At 26.4% G+C, this 19646-nt stretch overlaps 4 protein-coding genes across 4 annotated transcripts; 2 read left to right on the top strand and 2 right to left on the bottom strand.

Moving 5' to 3' along the window:
- Positions 1-3131: 3131 nt before the first annotated feature.
- On the top strand, positions 3132-3742 carry OCT59_027677 (uncharacterized protein; the record flags this gene model as incomplete). Its single annotated transcript, XM_025311261.1, has 2 exons — positions 3132-3315; positions 3387-3742. The coding sequence occupies 2 exons, from the start codon at positions 3132-3134 to the stop codon at positions 3740-3742; spliced, it is 540 nt and encodes a 179-aa protein (XP_025173387.1).
- Positions 3743-4670: 928 nt separating this feature from the next.
- Positions 4671-6352, top strand: OCT59_027676 (uncharacterized protein; the record flags this gene model as incomplete). Its single annotated transcript, XM_066137153.1, has 6 exons — positions 4671-5331; positions 5401-5438; positions 5525-5566; positions 5643-5694; positions 5772-5951; positions 6027-6352. The coding sequence occupies 6 exons, from the start codon at positions 4671-4673 to the stop codon at positions 6350-6352; spliced, it is 1299 nt and encodes a 432-aa protein (XP_065993569.1).
- Positions 6353-12687: 6335 nt separating this feature from the next.
- OCT59_027675 (uncharacterized protein) lies at positions 12688-13785 on the bottom strand (the record flags this gene model as incomplete). Its single annotated transcript, XM_025329290.1, has 1 exon — positions 12688-13785. The coding sequence occupies one exon, from the start codon at positions 13783-13785 to the stop codon at positions 12688-12690; it is 1098 nt and encodes a 365-aa protein (XP_025173389.1).
- Positions 13786-16957: 3172 nt separating this feature from the next.
- On the bottom strand, positions 16958-18141 carry OCT59_027674 (uncharacterized protein; the record flags this gene model as incomplete). The annotated part of the gene is made up of 5 exons (XM_066137152.1): positions 16958-17113; positions 17198-17442; positions 17553-17590; positions 17884-17945; positions 18073-18141. 5 exons carry the CDS (start codon positions 18139-18141, stop codon positions 16958-16960), a joined length of 570 nt encoding a protein of 189 aa, XP_065993568.1.
- Positions 18142-19646: the final 1505 nt, after the last annotated feature.

Below are 19646 nucleotides of genomic sequence, written 5' to 3'. Positions count from 1 at the left end.
TTATATTAATTTAAAAAAAGATCCGGACTAAAAAAGAGACTGGATTGCAGATTGCAATCATTGTATCATCTTGAATGGCCGAAAATGAAACATGATTAGTAAGCTTTTTTTTCGTTAATTAGCAAAAAAAAAAATCCAATTAAAATTTCATTAACCGGAATTGTATATTAGCGATGAAAATCTCTCAGATTGGCTACACATGACCCGACAGCTGCGCAATTCAAAATTATTTATACAAAACGTAACGGTTACACATGAATTTTTTAACAATTACTTTCGATTATTTTTACCCAGTTTATTTTGTATATCTATTTGTAAAAGCATTTGTATAGTTATTTATCATAAACCAATATTTTATTATCAATAAAACTAATTTTAAAAAATTTAAAAAATTTAAATTTGCGATTTATAATGTATTAGTGTTAAATATATACCCAACCAAAGTTACATTTTCATAAATTGAATTTGGGAAAATGTCATGTCGGGATTTGTCTTTCGGGATATTTATCATCGGGATAATGTCATGTCGGGAAAAGATGTTATTCGGGAAAATGGTCGGTGAAATCGTTGTCGGGAAAAGGTTCCGTCGGTCCGACAACGTAAAAATATACGTAAAGCTATTTTAAATGAATTACCGAGCCTCTTGCTTCATATAGCAAACCGCTTGATAATCGTCAAGAAACAAGTTTTGAAAACGTATCGATATCTTGTTAAAATTATATCATAAATCTCAAGAAGAAAAAGAGTAAGGCAAAAAATTGTGAAAAAAAGAGTAAACATTTCATGTGCGTCGGATTCCGCTTCATTTTACCGTTTTTGCGTAATTAGTAGATACTGAAAAAAAATTATTTTGCAATTTTTTCAATATTGGTAAAAAAAAGAATAAGCTAAAAAAATTATACACCAATATTCGATGAGAGTGCCGTTCTTAAGTAGGATCGGCAATTTAATATTTTCATTTCTTTTCTTCTTACATCTAGGCTGTATTTCGCTATAGTTAAAAGTATATAAATTCACTTTATGAGATATCACATTTATTTTGAGAAACAATTATTTTAATTAGAAAAGAATGTCTCATTTATGGTAACAAATTATAGAAGGTCGAATACTAACATCATGAAACGAAATTATCTGTAATTTTACTACGGTTTATATTATGAATGTTATCTATCTACAAATGAGTAATTTCATTGTTATTTAACTGAAATCAAATTTGAAAATGGATGCTTTATAGTCCATAGTCCATAACTAATTTTGTAACCAAGTCCTGCAGATCGGCTGAAAGAATGAGATCAAAAACATTATATATCAAGAAAAATCAACAAAGAAAAAATATATATATATTCAAACACTTTATTCCTATCATATCAAATAATTCTTTATTAAATTTAAATTTCGTGCTATGGGTTTCATTAGTTGAATTGCATTGTCAATTAATGCTCTTATAATAAAAAAACTTTTTTTATCCGTTCCATTTATCTGTTATAAGACTCAGGAATTAATTATCATAGCAAGACTTATCGAATATGCTTATCGAATATACTTATCGAATATACTTATCGAATATTGACATAGTCCCACTTCATCATGTTGCAATGTCAGTTAAAGTAAATTATTTTATTCCATATACATCCGGAGCTAATGCTACTAGAACGTTTGGCTTAACAGACAATGAGATTATGAAATGATATATTTATGGAACGGGATGTAGAGGCAGGTAGTTTTGTTAATGCACCAACGTCAATATGTCAATATGCTTTTTTTTATTTTTTTATTTATTATCTGATAATAAAATTAATTTGGTAAGATTATAACTTAATTAACGATAATTGAAAAGTAAAACTAATACTACTGAAATTTAGACCATTGCTAAGTCTCCTGCCTCATAAAAGTACCGATAATACTTTGATTAAGACTAAGACCAAGAGAACTACTGGGTGATGTACTACTACTGTATGCAGTGCTATAGCGTAATAGATTTTCCGTAATATTCTTATTTATTAAATTGTCTAATTAAATTTGTCTAATTAGGAGAGTAGAAAACCAACATTAGAACTAAGATTTCTTTTAACAAATGGTTTGAGAAGATGTCTTTGTACAAGACAATCATTTATCCATTTTCCTAGTTCCAATAGAATTTTATTATTTTTAAAAAGATATCATTGGTAAATCTATTACGATTTATTTTAAAATAACAAAGCTGAGAAATTAAGTTGAGAACTCATGACAAAGGTGTTACATTCACACATACTGTACGTTTCATTACATAAATTCTACGCTAATTAATCAATTCTAATGGGAAACTTTTTAATAGATTTTTTAGAACAACGTTTGGACGAAAGTTATTTAGAGATCCTGATTCAAATTCAAAATTGTTTCGATTATTCATTTAATTGTAAATATCACAGAGTATTATGTACAATTTTTTTTTTTGTTTGTATCAAAAACACCTTATTTTGGAAAATCAAGGAGAGTGAAGAATAATATCAAACAAAATGTTTCAAGAATTTATATCTTCAGGTTTTTCTAAAAAGTTTTTATTTTTAAAATTTCTAAATATTCTCCGGTATTATTGTATTTTCAAATGGTATATCCAAGTTTAGATTTGATCATTTATATATGCTACTATTATATAGTGTAACATAGGATATTTCATGCATGTCTGGTGTCAGACGTTTCATGATGCTATGCAGAAAAAAAAAAATTTTTAAAGAAAAAATATTTTTTTTTTTGCTTCGCCTTCAAGATTATCGATGATAAACGAGGAAATAAAACAATTTTGGTAATTATTGATCTAAAAAAAAAAATTCTGTTCGGTTCTAAATGAAATCTAAATTGGTTTTTATCTATGTCTCTAGAGTCTAGACGTGTAAAAGTTTTCAAACATTTGAAATATAAATACAACCAATATTTCCGTGAATTTACTGAAAGTCAACAATAGTTTCTATTCTTTGGAATACATTTTTAAACACTTTTTAAAAACTAATCTATAATCTATATCAATCGCGAAATAATAAAAATGGTCTCTGCTAAAACCATAAACATTTTAGCAGCCTTTTTTTTCTCTAGGCTCGTTTATCTTTCTCTTACTAGTGAACTTGGGTACAACCGTTATTCAATCAATTTTCATTATGAAATATGAAATTAATAATATAACAACACAATTGGGATTATACGGTTCTTGCGTACATGATAACATTAACGAAAATTTTAAATTACAAGATCTTGAAAATTTGTTTACTTGTACAAAAGGTGGTCTCATTGGCGATTTTGGACATTCTGGTACAAGATTCCTGGGGGCTATGCATCCAATTGGTAAATATATTTAATGTAATATAAGTTTCCTAAAAAAGATTATTATTAATGAATACATATTGTTTTTTTAGCCTTAATAGTATCATTAGTATTGGTTATTATTGGCATTGTTTCAATTTGTAATCCTTCTGAAGATGGTTGTATTCAAAGAGTTTTTGCAATCATTTCTATAATTGGATCTATCGTCATTCTTTTAGCGATTATAGGTGATATCCTCATTTTTAAAGATGATAATAGTCAAAAAGAACAGTTTGAACAAAACTTTAATAAAACTACTGGTGGAGTGATAAGTCCTAATAAAAATTTTGGACCAGGATTTGGCCTTGCAATTGCAGATTTGATATTCATGTTGATATCCAATTGTTTAGCCTGCAGAAGTCGAAATTTAACTGTTAAAGTAAAACAAAAGGGTTGTTGTTTTTGTTAATTTTCAGATTGTAAATTTTGTTTTTTCTTTTTTTATTATTTAAATGTTCATATTTGTTATATAGTTATTTAAATATTCAGAATATTTGTATATTTTATTGTAATAATTATTAAATAAATCTATAATAATCTTTACTATAAAACCATATATTATAAACGAGTAATGTCATGTTCAAACTGTTATTTTGAAAATAAATTTATCAATACTGAAAAACTATTAAAAATTTATTAATTTATTATTAAAACATTTTTTATTTAAATAGATCGTAAGTTATAAGTTATTTATTTAATTTTTTTTTTTAAAAAAAGTCAGTCATAAGTAAAATCTATTTAAAATATCGAAATTACTGTCATTAAACCAATTTTTTTTTTTATCCAATTAGATAACATACATTCAATCAAAAATAGGTTTAGGCACATTCAGGTTTTTTAGCGAGTAAAGTTACAAATTTAGTATCTACACAATTGAACACAATCAAATATTCATATGGTCAGCAGAATTGTACGACAATGGCAAATGATGGACCTTCTAGGGATTCATTTACACATGCATGTATGTTACCTTAATTCGAAAATTGAACTCATTTAACGTGATTTAAAGATAAAGATTGTTTATTGTTAAATAATAAACAAGAAAAAAAAAGATCTTTTTATTGAAATAAAATACCGATTATCAAAAAAAAAAATTTTAACTGTATATGATCGACATAGATTGAAACGACCGAACGCCAATTTACTATTTTCCTTGGATAGATAAAAAGATGAGTTCGTACCAAATTAAGTTTAGAGCAATAAATAAATACTTATATTTATGTAGTAACGTTCACTAAAAATATAAACTTTCTTTTGAAACACACTTCGTTTCATCATATTTTAACATACTGCTGTATTTCATTACTATACTATTTTTAAACATACTGTATATTATCATGATAAAGAATTCTTCGGTATATATCGTGTTATGGATTTTAATTCAACTATTAGTTGAAATAAATGGTCAAATGAGAAATTTTAAACCAAAGTTTCACGATGATCATCTGAGACGATATCTTCATACAGCTACATTTATTAATTCTAACTTGTACATTTTGGGAGGTCGTAGCAATTATGATAATGATACAGGAAAACAATTTTTTTATTATAAATTTGATGCTCCGCTTTATGTTAATAATATGTATTGGAATAATGAAACAAGTATTAATATTGTTCCGTCACATAGAGGTGCTGCGGCTGTCAATGGTGGTACAAATAATGAAAAGTTGATTTTGTATACCGGAAATTCAGATAATTTTACTGATCCTTTAATTTATTCATTTGATATACGTACGAATTTATGGACCAGTCTAAAAACAACTAATAATGATATTATTATTGGAAAAAATCAATTACAAGGAGTTGTAGACCATAAGAAAAAAATGTATTTATTTGGTGGACGAGCAACGAATAATATTGATGGCGATTTAAATGATATGCTTATCTTAGATACAATAAATCTTAGTTGGAAAAAAGGAAATTCAATTAATGCGCCATCTCCAAGGAGAAATTATGGAGCGACTTTTTTACCGAATAATAATAACATCATTTATATTGGTAAGTAATAAATTATATTTTAACTTAATACTAGGTTCTATACTTAATATTTGAGTAATTATCATTTAGGTGGCGTAAATGGTGGTGATCATTTACCTTTAGATGAGGTACTATATCTAATTGTTATATACTAGTAAACTATTATCATATTTGTAATATTTAAACACTCAATGGCATTTTATTTGTTTAATAGGTCTATTTATATGATACAATTAATGATGTTTGGAGCAAAAAAGTAATTTAACATTTAATAAATTGTGAATTTACAATGATAATTAGGTTCTTTAATTAAAATGATTTATTAAATTTAGATGACTTCCGGAAAAATACCTTCTAAAAGAGATGCTTTTTCCGCTGTTCTTGGTAAATATTTATAACATACAAATGAATTTGATTAAATCTTTGATTGATTAATTATTTATTATATTTTCACTTTTCAGGATTGGACGGTAATCGGGTGATCATTTTTGGAGGGTTTGGCATTAGTTCTAAAGATGCACTTTATGTATTAAATTTAACAAATTTTGAATGGAAAGTTCCTTTTGTCATTGGAGAAATTCCAGCATCCAGATATTGGCACAAAGCAAATGTAATTTCCGATTATATGGTTGTAACATTTGGTAAATATGTTATTATTCAGTATTGTCAAATTTAATTGGATAACAAAAGAATATAACTTATTTTTTTTTTAATAGGAACTGGTTATGAAAATTCAAACGACAGCGATGTTTTATTTCTTGATATTAAAAATAATGATATGTATGAATGGTCACATATCTTTGATCCTGTTCCATCAAAATCACGAGTACAATCAATAACACCTTCAACTAGTAATATTAATAATAGTAGTAATAAACTTGTTATAATTTATTCGGTCATAGGAAGTTTAATTGGTGGTATTTGCTTATTGGTTGGAATCTTTATTTTACGCAAATGGAATAAAAATAATAAAGTGAATAACATTCCTGATGGAAAAGAAGAAGGAGTTATTGCAGGACAAGATGTAAAACCTACAAATTAGATAAGATATTGATGTATAGTATATATGTATATATATATATGTATATTTATTTCTTGATATTTTTTTTTTTATTAAAAAAATTGTATAATTTATATGTTCTATTAAAACTATTTATTGAAAAAGCCTGTTCTATATTTATCATATCAAATATTTAATTGTAATACGAAAAAAAAAATTTTTTACACGCGATCAGTTAACAATAATACATGTGAAATAGTTTTAAATTCCGTTATCAATAATTTATATTTTGTAAAAAAAAAACATGCATTAAATGTAAATGTAAAAGAAAACTATTTTGCATTCTTTGAATTTATCTAGAATCAAATAATCATCTTAAAATGGTATTTATGAATACGATCATTTGATCTTTTCCTTTTTGCCTTGTATTTTTGCTTTGTAAAAAAAAAGTGCCGATCATTGTTTCGAACAAATGAAATCCTAATAATAGCTAGATCATTATACACAATTGAATATAAAGAAATTGGCAAATTCACTTACTTTTAATGGATTACGACTTATCTAAAGACACCTTATAAACGAACTATTTTGAATTCTTTTATGCTAACCCCTTAATTTATGCGTTTGATGAACATAATAGAAAAAAAATATTTAGAAAAAAGATTAAATGGAAGCTTAGAAGAAATTATTACTCAAACTTTATCTAATGCAACGCCATTATATATATATATATATATATAAATTGTGTAATTAATTTTCTTTTTGTTATTTAGAATATTTACCATTTTAGGGAGGCGCTAAAGTTGAAGTAGTGTTACGTGACAACCTTATTAATTCGTCATTCATGTCACGCTTCTGTTTTCAGTTTTTTTTCAGTGCATGAAAGATTATTTGTAATTAATTTCTTGATGCTGTAATTTCAATATCAGATCACATGATACTACTTCGCTTTAGACCCGTCCTATTTCGGAACTAAAAAAAAATAATAAATAAAAATATTAAAAATAAAAAATAAAAATAGAAAATAGACAAAGAATAACTATAATTTTTATTATAAGAACAAATCTAATTTTTAATATTTGTTTGTTTTTTTAAGTACCATTAAATGCTAAATTTTAGATTTTTTTTATTTTCAGAAAAAATGATTTCGATGATTTTACATAAGACCAGTTAATTATCTACGTAAAATTTCAAATCTATAATCTTCACATTATATATCCAATTTCTATTCCCTCCACAAAATTTTACATTAAAGTAATTAGCATTAATTATTCCTTCTTACATATAATCAAAAATATTTATACTATAACAGATATATCACTCGCAAAACATAAGATACTTCTATTCTTTACCTCTGTTACGATTAACTGTTATTTATTTTATATAGAATAAAAATAAAAATAGTATTGATGACTTCACGTTTATTTAATTAGCGTTGAAACTGTAGAGTAAAATTGTTCTAATTTCCAAAATTTCCAAATATTTTTACCGAGATTTTTACAGTAATTGCGAATTAAGTAAAATTAAAAAATTTATAAATTTTTAATAATTTAAGTCTAATAAAATAAAGATAGCTCGCGAAAAGAAATCATGAGGATTTGATTTTGTTCATTATTAATATGATAGAAATTTTGAGGGGAGAATTCTGAAAAGGAAATTAATAAATATTAAAATTTTATTTTATTTTTTTTAAAAAAAAAAATAAGATTCACAAAATTTAAATTTATCTTTGCGCTTAATTGTGATTCATGGATAAATTTATCCATATATACTAGTGTTGCTTGCCGTAAGTAACAATTACGGCATTTGGATTACAACTTGGGTCGTAATCCTAATTTCGGATTACTGCTCGAAATTACGACAATTGCTTAATTTCGGCCAAATTCATAATGCTGGGTCAATTTTATTATTATTACATCTTTAATATTTATTTATAACTGAATTTTTTTATTTTATTTTTTTTTTAAAAAAAACATCCATAAATATTTATACTATTAAATTTTAGCGTAATTATTATTTTATTATTATTATTTAATTTTAGGTTTATATAGATTTTAATATTATTTTTAAATTATAGACGTGTATCAAGTGATGGTTCCCGAATGCACAAACGATATGCAGAATTTTTCTACAATATTAACGAAATTCGAAGTTCTTAGTAAATTCCAATAATATCAATAATGTCCAATGAAGGCATTTTAAACAAGAAATGAATCTTAATATGTTGCTACAGCCAAACTTTCAATGTACTGATACTGGAAAAATATTGGGACCATAATGTGGGCCAGATTGTAATTCCAAAATGTAATTCTGACCAGAATTAAGATGGCGCAAAAAGTTCAAATTTTATAACTTCAGCCAAATTGTTAGTGTTGGCCAAGTAATACTAGCGTAACATAAAATATCGGATCACATATAATATAGATTTTTTTTTATCAATTGTGAAATGGACACGGAAATTTTATCGGTCGAGGTTTGACTATATTTTCCTGCTTGTCTTTTATTCTATCTTTAAAAGAAAATTCAATATTCGACATTTCCCTTATTACAATAAAAAATGAATAGTCACGTAATATATACGGAACAAGATCTATTACAAATACGGCACTTTTTCAATATTTTTCCATAATATGACGTTACATCCTTATTTAACTAAATTCCTTACTATCTCTTTTATCTTTAGTATTTTGACTTCAGTTCTTTACTATCAATTGCTTGACGTGAAATAAACAAGCCGTTAATACATTTATGTGAAATGATGTGTAAATTAATAAAACAGAACATTAAGCCTCACATGCCAAATCAACTGAGTTAAGACATAGGGACTTATTTTTTATAAAGAGTTTGCATAATTTTATTATCTGGTTTGATGCTTTGGTTTGTAAGAGACGTTCGCTTGTTTTCCAGACATATATAAAAACAAGAGATAATTAGTTCTATTGTTACAGGTATAAAACGTATGGTGGATGTCTCCTTAGGAAGGTCAAAATAAATATTCACTTTGAGCTGTTTTGGACTTTATACAGTGAAGGTTTAAAGAACATCCTGTCGTTAAAGTTTTTAAGGTCGATCATTTATTTGGATATGGTTAACCATATTGTCAGTCGCTTAATAAGTTACTAGGTTAGACTACGAATCCTCTTCATTCTTCAACCAGGATTCCATTCACAAATTGGTGGTAGAAGATTTCATTCGAGTAGAGGTTAAGTGTTAGGTAAATAAATTAGATAGCATTTTATTTGGGAAATCCTTATATTATGTACATGTTTCACTTTTTGGATACAAGCTAGTGGAAAATTGACTCAGAAGTCAGAACGCCAACGGGTAATTTCCGTTCCTAGGAAACACAATATTTTACGCAGAAAGCGTCTTGAAGATCTGTGACTAGGGCTAATTATTATTTCTATTGACAATCTCAATCAAATGAAAGTTTATTTCCTTACGCTTTTTCTGTGCAGTTTTATAATAACTAGTATGTTCTCAATAAAAATGTTGAATCATATAAATGTTTATTCGCAATTTTTTTTAAATTAGATCACATGCCTGCATTATTTTAAATGAAAATTAAATCACCTTATTCAATGATAATATCGTCAGCTGACTACTGTAGTTTATGAGGTAACATTCTCATAGTAAGACAAATAAAGGAGATAAATTAGTATCAAAATTGGTAAATAATTATAAATAATATTTCTATTAAATCGAATTTTGGATAAAAATAAGTTTATAAACTTTGAATTAATATTTTCATCTACGAATTTCAATAAATTTATAATCAAGATTATCAAGTTGTAACGTTAATTAATAAATCAAATAATTACTAAATTACATTATTTTATTGTCTATAATATTACGGGTTTCATAAATCATAATATATAATATATGTATATGTTGTGCCTCAGATCGATTCTTGCCTCAGATTGAAGCTCACGCACCTCAGTTTGAGATTGTCATCTGACGCACCTCAATTGCTAATAAAAATGAGCTATAATTAAACATCAAAATTTCCAATTTTAATGTATTTTTAAGTACTAAGTAAACTTATTTATCATTATTTTAAGTATACAATCCTAAAATTTCAGATTAATTAGAATCATGCTCATTAAATCTTTTCATTTGAAAAATGACTTAAAATTTAATGATTTTTCAGATAAAATACAAGTATAAACTTCAATATGAATCAGATTTACATAAAGATTTCAGGAAACATGTAACTCATTATGGCGCACAAGTTTGTTTATGTTACAAAAAGTGGTTTAATTATTGAGAAAAAAAGTTTACTTATAACAGACTTTATTGAATGATTCAAATGAGGTGCGTCAGGTGACAATCTCAATGTGAGGTGCGTGAGCTTCAATCTGAGGCATGAATCGATCTGAGGCACAACATATATACGATTAAAATTTTTTGTCGCTAAAAATAGATTATAGGTTTTGATAATTTCGCTTTTCTATAACTTTAAGGAAAGTTTAGCCACAAAAGATCAAGATAATAAGCCAAAAAAGTCTAAAGTCACGAAAATTCAAATCAAACTCTAAATATATTACTTTTGTTACCAAATACTGGTATCAATAGATGATTTTTAAAAATATTCAAAAAATTCCAAAATTGTTAAAATTCAAATAAAAAAATTCATTTTTTAAAAAAGACAACTCACGCTGACTCTTTTATAAAAAAAAAATACTCCTAAATAAAAAAAAAATGAGTCGTATCACTTTACTCATCTTTATTCTCTTATCAATTCTCGCTTTTTTTTGCCATAACCGGATTGGTAACTCCTTTCAAGGATCTTGAAAAATTTCAATCCAAAGAATCTGTTACATCTGATGCTCAAGAACTCAGAGAAACTTCAGCTCATTTATTTGAACATGGACTGCCTGAAAAAAGATATTGAAAAATGTCAATCTCAAATGGAAATTTATCAACACCATTTACATGTCAAAATATCTTTGGTATTCTTACTTGTATAAAAAATTGTTTTAAGTATAGCAAAGATTGTGTTACATTTAAACGATGTATTAAAAGATGTATTTCAAATTGTTCAAGTTTGATTTCTTAAAATTGCGTATCGCTCGCTCGTGTACTGTATACAATTGCTGTATACAATGAACGGTGATACAGCCATACAGAATTCTTTTAGCTATAATTTTAGATTTTTATTAAATTTGTTATTTACATATCCACAAGATTTTATAATGTATTCTTATATATATATTTCGTTCTGCAAAAATAAAAATAGCACGTGAGGTCAAATTTTGGATCCAACAAATCAATAATAAAATTATTGATTATTATAAAAATTCCTTCTTAACCAAAAATTTACTTTCATAAATAATAAAACCTGTTTTAATGAAAGAAAAAACCGGTTCCTCAAAAAATATAATAAATAAAATTCACCTGGTTTTTAAATAAATAAATAAATAGTAGATAGGCATAAAAAATTTATGGTATAAAATATATTAATTAAGCATAAAAAAATAAAAGAAACTGACACTTACTGGGATAATCTTACCACCGTGTTACGAATATTAAAAGTGTTGATTACACTGCATAAAGTGCATAACACTTTATGCAAGTGACAAATAGAGATCAGACCGCAAAAAAATTTCTAAGTCATATAAACAACGAGGCCGCCGCCATCACGTGACCATGTGACAAAATCATCACCTGTACTACGCGAGGTGGTGTGGTAAGATTTACCCACTTACTGTGGTACTGCAGTGCTGTGCCAAATCAATTTGTCCGAACTCAGTTAACCAACCACTTTTAGCGTTATAACTAGGTTTGTATTCACATAAAACTAAACCAACTTTTATATTAAAATAGTTAAACGAGGATTTTGCTAAATCATGTGTTAATTTAATATTCGAAAAAAAGCATTTTATTTTATTTTTTTAAGGAAACTTAAACATAGAATTTAAACGAGAAGAGAGAAATAACTTATTTTTATAAAAAAGAAAAAATAAATAAATAATAATAATTCTGAAGTATGACAAGAACCCACGTTTATATATCTTACACATTATTCCCTATACCCTTGAAGGAGAGTAATAAATAGAAGTTCGTTTAATCTCAATAAATTATTCTTAAAATAGATTATCGTCATTCTCAAAAATTGTGTAGTCTAGTATATTTGGACAAAAAAAAATACCAGATAACCGGATAATATTGAAAATGGGGATGGTATAAAATAATAATAATAATAATAATAATAATAATAATATGTAAATCTATCAAATCCACTCTTTAAAAAAAACTTATTCGGTGAATCATATAAATATTGAATTTATATTAACATATTGTAACATATAAATATGACATCTTTCTTAAAGCATATAATGACATACTAGCTTAATACTATAAATTATAATTTGGGTTTAGCTTGATGTAGTTGAGGTATCATCAGGACTGTTTGGAGGAACTGAAGATGCATCGTAAGCATTATTATCTGAATATTCTTGGATTGTGGGCTGAATATCCATAGTATTGAAAGATTGCTGTGGGATGGCATCTTGTTGATAATCAACAGGTTGTAGAATAGGAGAAATTGAAGATACATCGCAAGCACTAGTATTATCTGAATATTCTTGGTAAATCGGTTGAACATCAATAGTATCTAAAGATTGTTGTGGGACGGTGTTTTGTTGATAACCAATAGATTGTTGAACAATTTCTTGCCGAATTAAACGTTGTACATTATAATGATATGGAAGTCTATGATTGGGAATGTGAGATAAATCAATTCTATTATTTAAGAGTTGCGCGATTTCTGTTAAATTTAATTCGGTATAAGTAACATGATAGATATATACATCATTTGGTAAAGGAAGATAAAATTCAAATTTTATATTATCGAAAGATTGTTGCGAGATGGTATCTTGTTTATAATCAACAGGAATAAAAGAGATTGAAGATACGTCATTAGCATTATTATCTGAATGTTCTTGGAAGTTAAGTTGAATATCCATAGTATCGAAAGATTGTTGTGGGATGACATCTTGTTGATAATCAACAGGTTGTTGAATAGGAAGAATTGAAGATACATCGAAAGCATTATTATCCGAATATTCTTGAAAATTACGTTGAATATCCATATTATCGAAAGATTGCTGCGGGGTAGATTTTTGAACAATTTCTTGCCGAATTAAATGTTGTATATTATAATGATGTGGAAGTCGATGATTGAGAAAGTGGGATAAATTAATTCTATTATTCAAAAGTTGCGCGATTCCTACTGAATTTAATTCGGTATAAGTAACATGATAAATACGTGTATCATTTGGTAAAGGAAGATAAAATTCAAACGTAATATTTTGAGATGCAAGAGCAGTCATATCAATATTATTAATATGTGAGGTGTTTAAATTCATATTAGGGTTTGAAGTGTGTTGTAAGTTTTCATTATTGTCAATAATTGAAGGATTTCCTGTTGAATAGTCTCGTATAATACGGTTATTTAAATTCGTGTTTTCCATATTAAATTTTATAATATTATTTTAATATTGAATTTTTTTTTAAAAAAACAAACCCGTATTTATATTAAAGAAGCTAATCAACAAATCCATTATTTATCATAAAGTAATCCATTTTCTTATTTTCTGTACTAAACAAATTTAGTATATTTGTAAGGAGGTGATATGTTTTTAAACTAAACAATATAAAAAAAAAATAAAATAAAAATAAAATAATATACGTTTTATACGGTTTAATTAAATAAACAATAATGTTTTTGCATTAATAATTCGGCTTTTGTTATTACCAAATTCAGTATAATCATTCATCTGACACCCGTACAGTAGCACTGTGGAGTTACTCCACATTATTCGTATCACCTATGTACTATCAAAATATAAGGGCGTACGTCGAGTACTACTTACTAAGTTATGTTACTCAAAAATACTTAACTATAAAACTTAGATCAATAAAAATTAAATCACTAATTAAAATAAATTTCTAAAATTACAAAAATTAAATTCAAGGCTTCAACGCAGAAATTTGTGGATCACTAAAAATTACCCAATAAAACTAGTGTACATTTGGATCTGTGAGTTTTAAATATTAGAATATTTTTTTTGTTCGTGTAAAAAAATTTTTTGATGATCAACACAAAAGTAAGAAATGTAAATTTCTTCATGATCTATCAAGTCAATAATAATTTTTAGTAGCACATAGGAACTCAGCACGCACAAAAACTTTCCATAATGATTGTTCAAAATCTCAGTCTTATGTACTAAGTAACCTTATCAGAAAACAACGAGGTCGAACTAATAAAGACCATTGGATCCTATTATTTGTGTAATTATGTCATAATGCAAACTTTGTTTTCATCCTTTTTTTCATATTTACCCAAATTTACCTTATTAAATTCTTTTCGTCATACAATATATGAAATAATATATGAACGTCCTAATAGTATCCTAATATATTTAAGAATAAATGGACTTTTTTACTAGAATGCCTAGATCAATAATAAATTAGGGCATGATTGGCAATGGAAAATTTCTTGATCAACAAATGATCAACATAAAAAATATCCATTTTTGCAGAAAATGTTCGACAAATGACTATTTGGGTGAAAATTTCATTAATTTGGTATTTTGATCAATTTATCAAATGATTTTTTATGCGTAACGAAAGTTTGATTTCATTCAAAGATTCTGATTGGTTTCATAAGAAATTAATTTCGCGACGTAGTTTCACAAAAATTTTCAAAAGAAATGATCATCTTTTCATGTTTCAACCTTGCTCAAGTGAATATAACGGTTTTTGTAAGAAAAAGAACCAAGTTTAATTAATTAGTTATTCACGATTAGAATCAGATCATTGTTCAAAAAGTCTAGCATGAATTCAATATAACTTGTACCACGTTTCTAAAGAATTTAAAGCAAGATGTGCTTGCTTGCATTTGGGAAATTGCGTAAAAAAAAACGTGCTTATTTTACTTTCAATAAACAATAAAAATATTTTTTTCTTTAAGATGGAAAAACATTTTATTTTATTGGTCAAAATAATTTTTTCTTTTGACTATTTATAGAATAAATGATTAATGCTATAAAGGTTTCATGTGAAACCAAAAATTTGGGAAAAGAAAAAAAAAAATATTAAAAATATAATTAATGGTAAAATACTTAATATACAGTATATATAATTCTTTGGATTATTTTGCTGCTTTATTATTTGATTTTTGGCATTCTTGCATTCTTTTTAAGTATACTAGACAAAGCTAAAAAAAATACTCATATTTTTTTGCAATACCTCCATATACAATTATTGTAAATACTTACCACAAATTTTTGCATAATAAAAATACGGATCTATTTCATTTTTTTGTTGTACATCACCATTAATAATATCAAATGAATTATCGATAGTTTCCTCTTCAAATATTAATTGATCAAGATAATTTTGCTACTGTGATACGATGCTGATGCTGCAGTAGCATCTGGTTAATTTGAGCATATGAATTATCATCAATATTATCATCATTTATATTGTCTTCATCAATATCCGTGTACCCCAATATGCATATTTCGACTTGTATTAATTTATTTATTTTTTGTAATTTACGAATTGTTGAAAAATGGAAAAACTTTAAAAGTGAGTCATACCTTTTAATATGATGAAAAACATCAGTTCCATTAATTAAAGGTTGGTCATTGTTAGATAAACCAATCTCAATAGGAAATTTTCTTGAAAAAAAGCTTTATCATCCTAAATTCATTAAAACAGCTTTTAATAATAAATATGTAAAACAATTGTAACTGTAATAATTAACATATTTACCATTATAATACCAAGATCATTATAAACTGATGGATGATTATTATAAGTTTCTCCAATCCAAGACCGATCACGAAAAGCACCATCAAAGTATAGTTCAATAGGTTTAGCATTTGATCTTATTAATTCTAAAATACATCACTTTTAGTTTCTTTTTGATCTGATGGTATACAGCTAAAACCAGTGATGGAATACCTGGTAGAATAGCTGATAATGCATAAACAGTAATATATGTTATTGGTCAGTCTAATAGGATCATGCAGATTTTGACGGACTGATATTTTTGTTGATGGCTAAATAATTGATATTTGTCTTTTATTGGTTAAATATCAAATATATTTGCAGTTTAATTATACTTTTTATATACTCTTACTATAATAATAGCATGATCTTGCGTGACTGACGCAATAACTATTATTTACTTTTTTAAATGATGAAATCTCTGCACAAAGCTCCTCAGCAGTCATTAAATGAGGTACCATTGAAGTGTCAATTGAAACTATGTTCTACAAACTTCGATTATTTCAGCAACATATAGTTGGACCGTAATAATTGTAGGCTAATCACCAGATTCTAATGAGCTCCGTAAATATATGAGGATTAATATCATAAATGTTGAAATTTCATTATCTTCATTTCTTTTTTTTTGCGTATAAATCGAATTGTTAGTCCAGCTAAATTTGCAGTGATCCATCGAACTGATAATGTACTTATCAAAATTAATACAATAAGAAAATCTGCAAAACTATCATATCGTCCAACGTTCCATCTTATCAAGAACTTTGGCAATAGCTTATGCCATGTCAAAAAATACTGGGCGTTGTTCATTCATAGTTTTGTTTATCATAAAAGTTGTACATTTTCTAATCAATCTTTAAGTCTATTTGCCTCAACAGCCTCGAGAATTTGACCAAGTGCTGGATACGATTTGATAAGTGAATGATAAGAATTATCCTTAAGTTCAAGTGTAAAGAGCCTCAGATGTGGATGATCCAGGTCGGTATTTAATGATATTAATGACAACTTTGTTAAGCTGATTAAAATTCATACAAGCCATTTATGGTCGGAATAATGATTAAACTGACTACGTATAGTTTGAGGAATTACCTGTCCTTCTTTAAAAAGGAACAGACAAACAATTTGAACAATAAGAGTTTGTACGTTTGTTGAAAGTTTCATTAGAAGCAAAAGATGCATATGATGAACAGAAACGACACCAAGTTTTTTCCATACAATTATCATGTTTGAAGTATCATCCAGCCTTTTCATTACCATCAAAAAAAGTATCTTTGCGTAAAATTTGGTAACTTTTGCCAATGCAGCATAATTACGAGAGAAAAATCCATTACAAACTAATTTTAAAAAATATAAATATTAATATAATATATAATGCATAATGTTTTAAGGAAGGAATTAAATGTTATCTTATATTGCGAATTACTATTATCCTTGCACTACAAACCATTAGCATCATAATCACCATCACGACCATCATCAATACTGATAACATATTAAGAAATAAAAGTTGTTCGTGGTTTTTTGTTCACCCTTTTGTCAGTTTCTGCTTTGTTACTAGTACGCATATGATCACTATCATTAGGCCGATGCAAAGTGAATGATTTTCACATATCACGGCTCATCTAATTTTTTAAAATTTTCATCAAGCAGTATTTCATTCAATCTTGGCTTATTTTGTTTTGGAATATCTACTTTTTCGTGAGTAATACCCAGATCTGAATCTTTTATCTTCTCAGGTAAAACTGCACAGCTTTACGTGCTTCTCCTTTCTTTACTTGCATACCACATTTTTTAGTTTTGGAATAATAGTAGAACATTGATTTGCATTTTTTTCCGTCTTTTAAATAAAAATAAAAAAATTAAAAAATTAAAATCCAATCAAACATACTTACAATAGCTTCTCCATTGAATAATTTGCGTAATAAATCAATATCAATTTTTGAGTATCAATCTCTATGGCTTACAGTTAGTACATCCAATAATCCAACGATATTTTGTAAGATTTTTTTTTCGTCCGGAACAATTGGTATCATTTTGCTTAAATTTACATTGTGAATCTTGAGCAGTAAGAAATGTACTATAATTAAATAAGAAATTAATTAATTATGTTTAAGTGATCAAAAAACTATCTACATATATGTATAATTTTCTTTGTAAATATCAGATTCAAAGTCTACTTCGCAATGTTCACCATCTATAAGATCAGAATCAACAAAGAAACAATGTTTGATTCCTTAGCATTATCTTACATATTTATAACAGGAATATTATCAAAAAAAGGGACACTTCTGAATAGGAGAACCACCGATACCAATGAAATACTGTATCTAAAATAAAAATCATTTAATTACTTAATTGATACATCATTAAATGCATCACATATGATTTTTCCATACACCAACAGAAGATGTTGCAGGATATTCTATAGGTACGGTCGAATAAATAATGATTGATATACCAAAATTTTTCGTAAAATATGCCATTTCTGTCTCTTTACACTTTCATTATCACTACTAGAATCACTATTAGTTGATAACATTTATATAATAAATTGATTAGTTTTAAGTTATATTTTAACAAACCTTTTTTAAAACTTACCTGAATATATCATTATTTACATCGTATGTTTCCTCATCTAAGCAGTGTTGGCCAGTGACCCAAATGACCTCAAATGACTCAAATGACTGGTCACGTGTCATTTGGGTCATTTCAACATTAAATGACAAATGACCTAGTCATTTAAAAATTACATCATAATTCTGGCCAGAACTATTCATACAATTTCACTATTTCATGGATAAAATTTTCACATGATATTAGAAGTTCATAATTCTGGCCGGCATCATTAACTTGGCCTGAATTATAAAGCATTAATTTTAAATGACTCAAATGACAAATGACCTAAATGACTAGGTCATTCGAAGGTCATTCGGAGGTCATCTCAAAATGGGCAAATGACTTAGTCATTTGCCATCACTGCATCTAAGATCTCAATGATCTCCATTCTTTATCGAAAATATATTGTAAGAAAATTTTTTTTTTACAAGTATTTAAAGGTATGAAGAAAAGGTAAAAAAGAAATAATTTTTTTGTGACACGATTACAATGATGAAGTCTCATTTTACGCGTGTAAATTTGATTTAAAAGGGTATCATCATCACTTATAATCAAAATTGTTAATAATCCACACATATCTATAATTACTTGACGGGAGTAATGATTAATGAAAATTGATAATACGGTAATAATGAATTTTCTACAGTAATTTATCAAATTTTTTTTTAAATACTTGATCTTCAAATTGCAAAATTTTTTTATTTGATAGCTAAATATCATAGTTTTTAAATATCAAAAATAAACAGTTAAATAGTTTTAAAATATAAAAAAATTTCTGAATGTAAAGCATAACAACTTTTTATAATTATATTACATATTAATTATATTTAAATAACTTTTGGAATTTCAATATAAAATATATCTTTAATTATATTTTTAAAAGCTATATATAATTGGTTAGTTTTTAAATAATTAAAAATTG

Source organism: Rhizophagus irregularis, chromosome 7 (genome assembly GCF_026210795.1).
Source record: "Rhizophagus irregularis chromosome 7, complete sequence".
Classification (NCBI taxonomy): domain Eukaryota; kingdom Fungi; phylum Glomeromycota; class Glomeromycetes; order Glomerales; family Glomeraceae; genus Rhizophagus; species Rhizophagus irregularis.
Note: the sequence above shows the minus strand (reverse complement) of the source record. Positions and strands in the feature narration are given on the sequence as shown.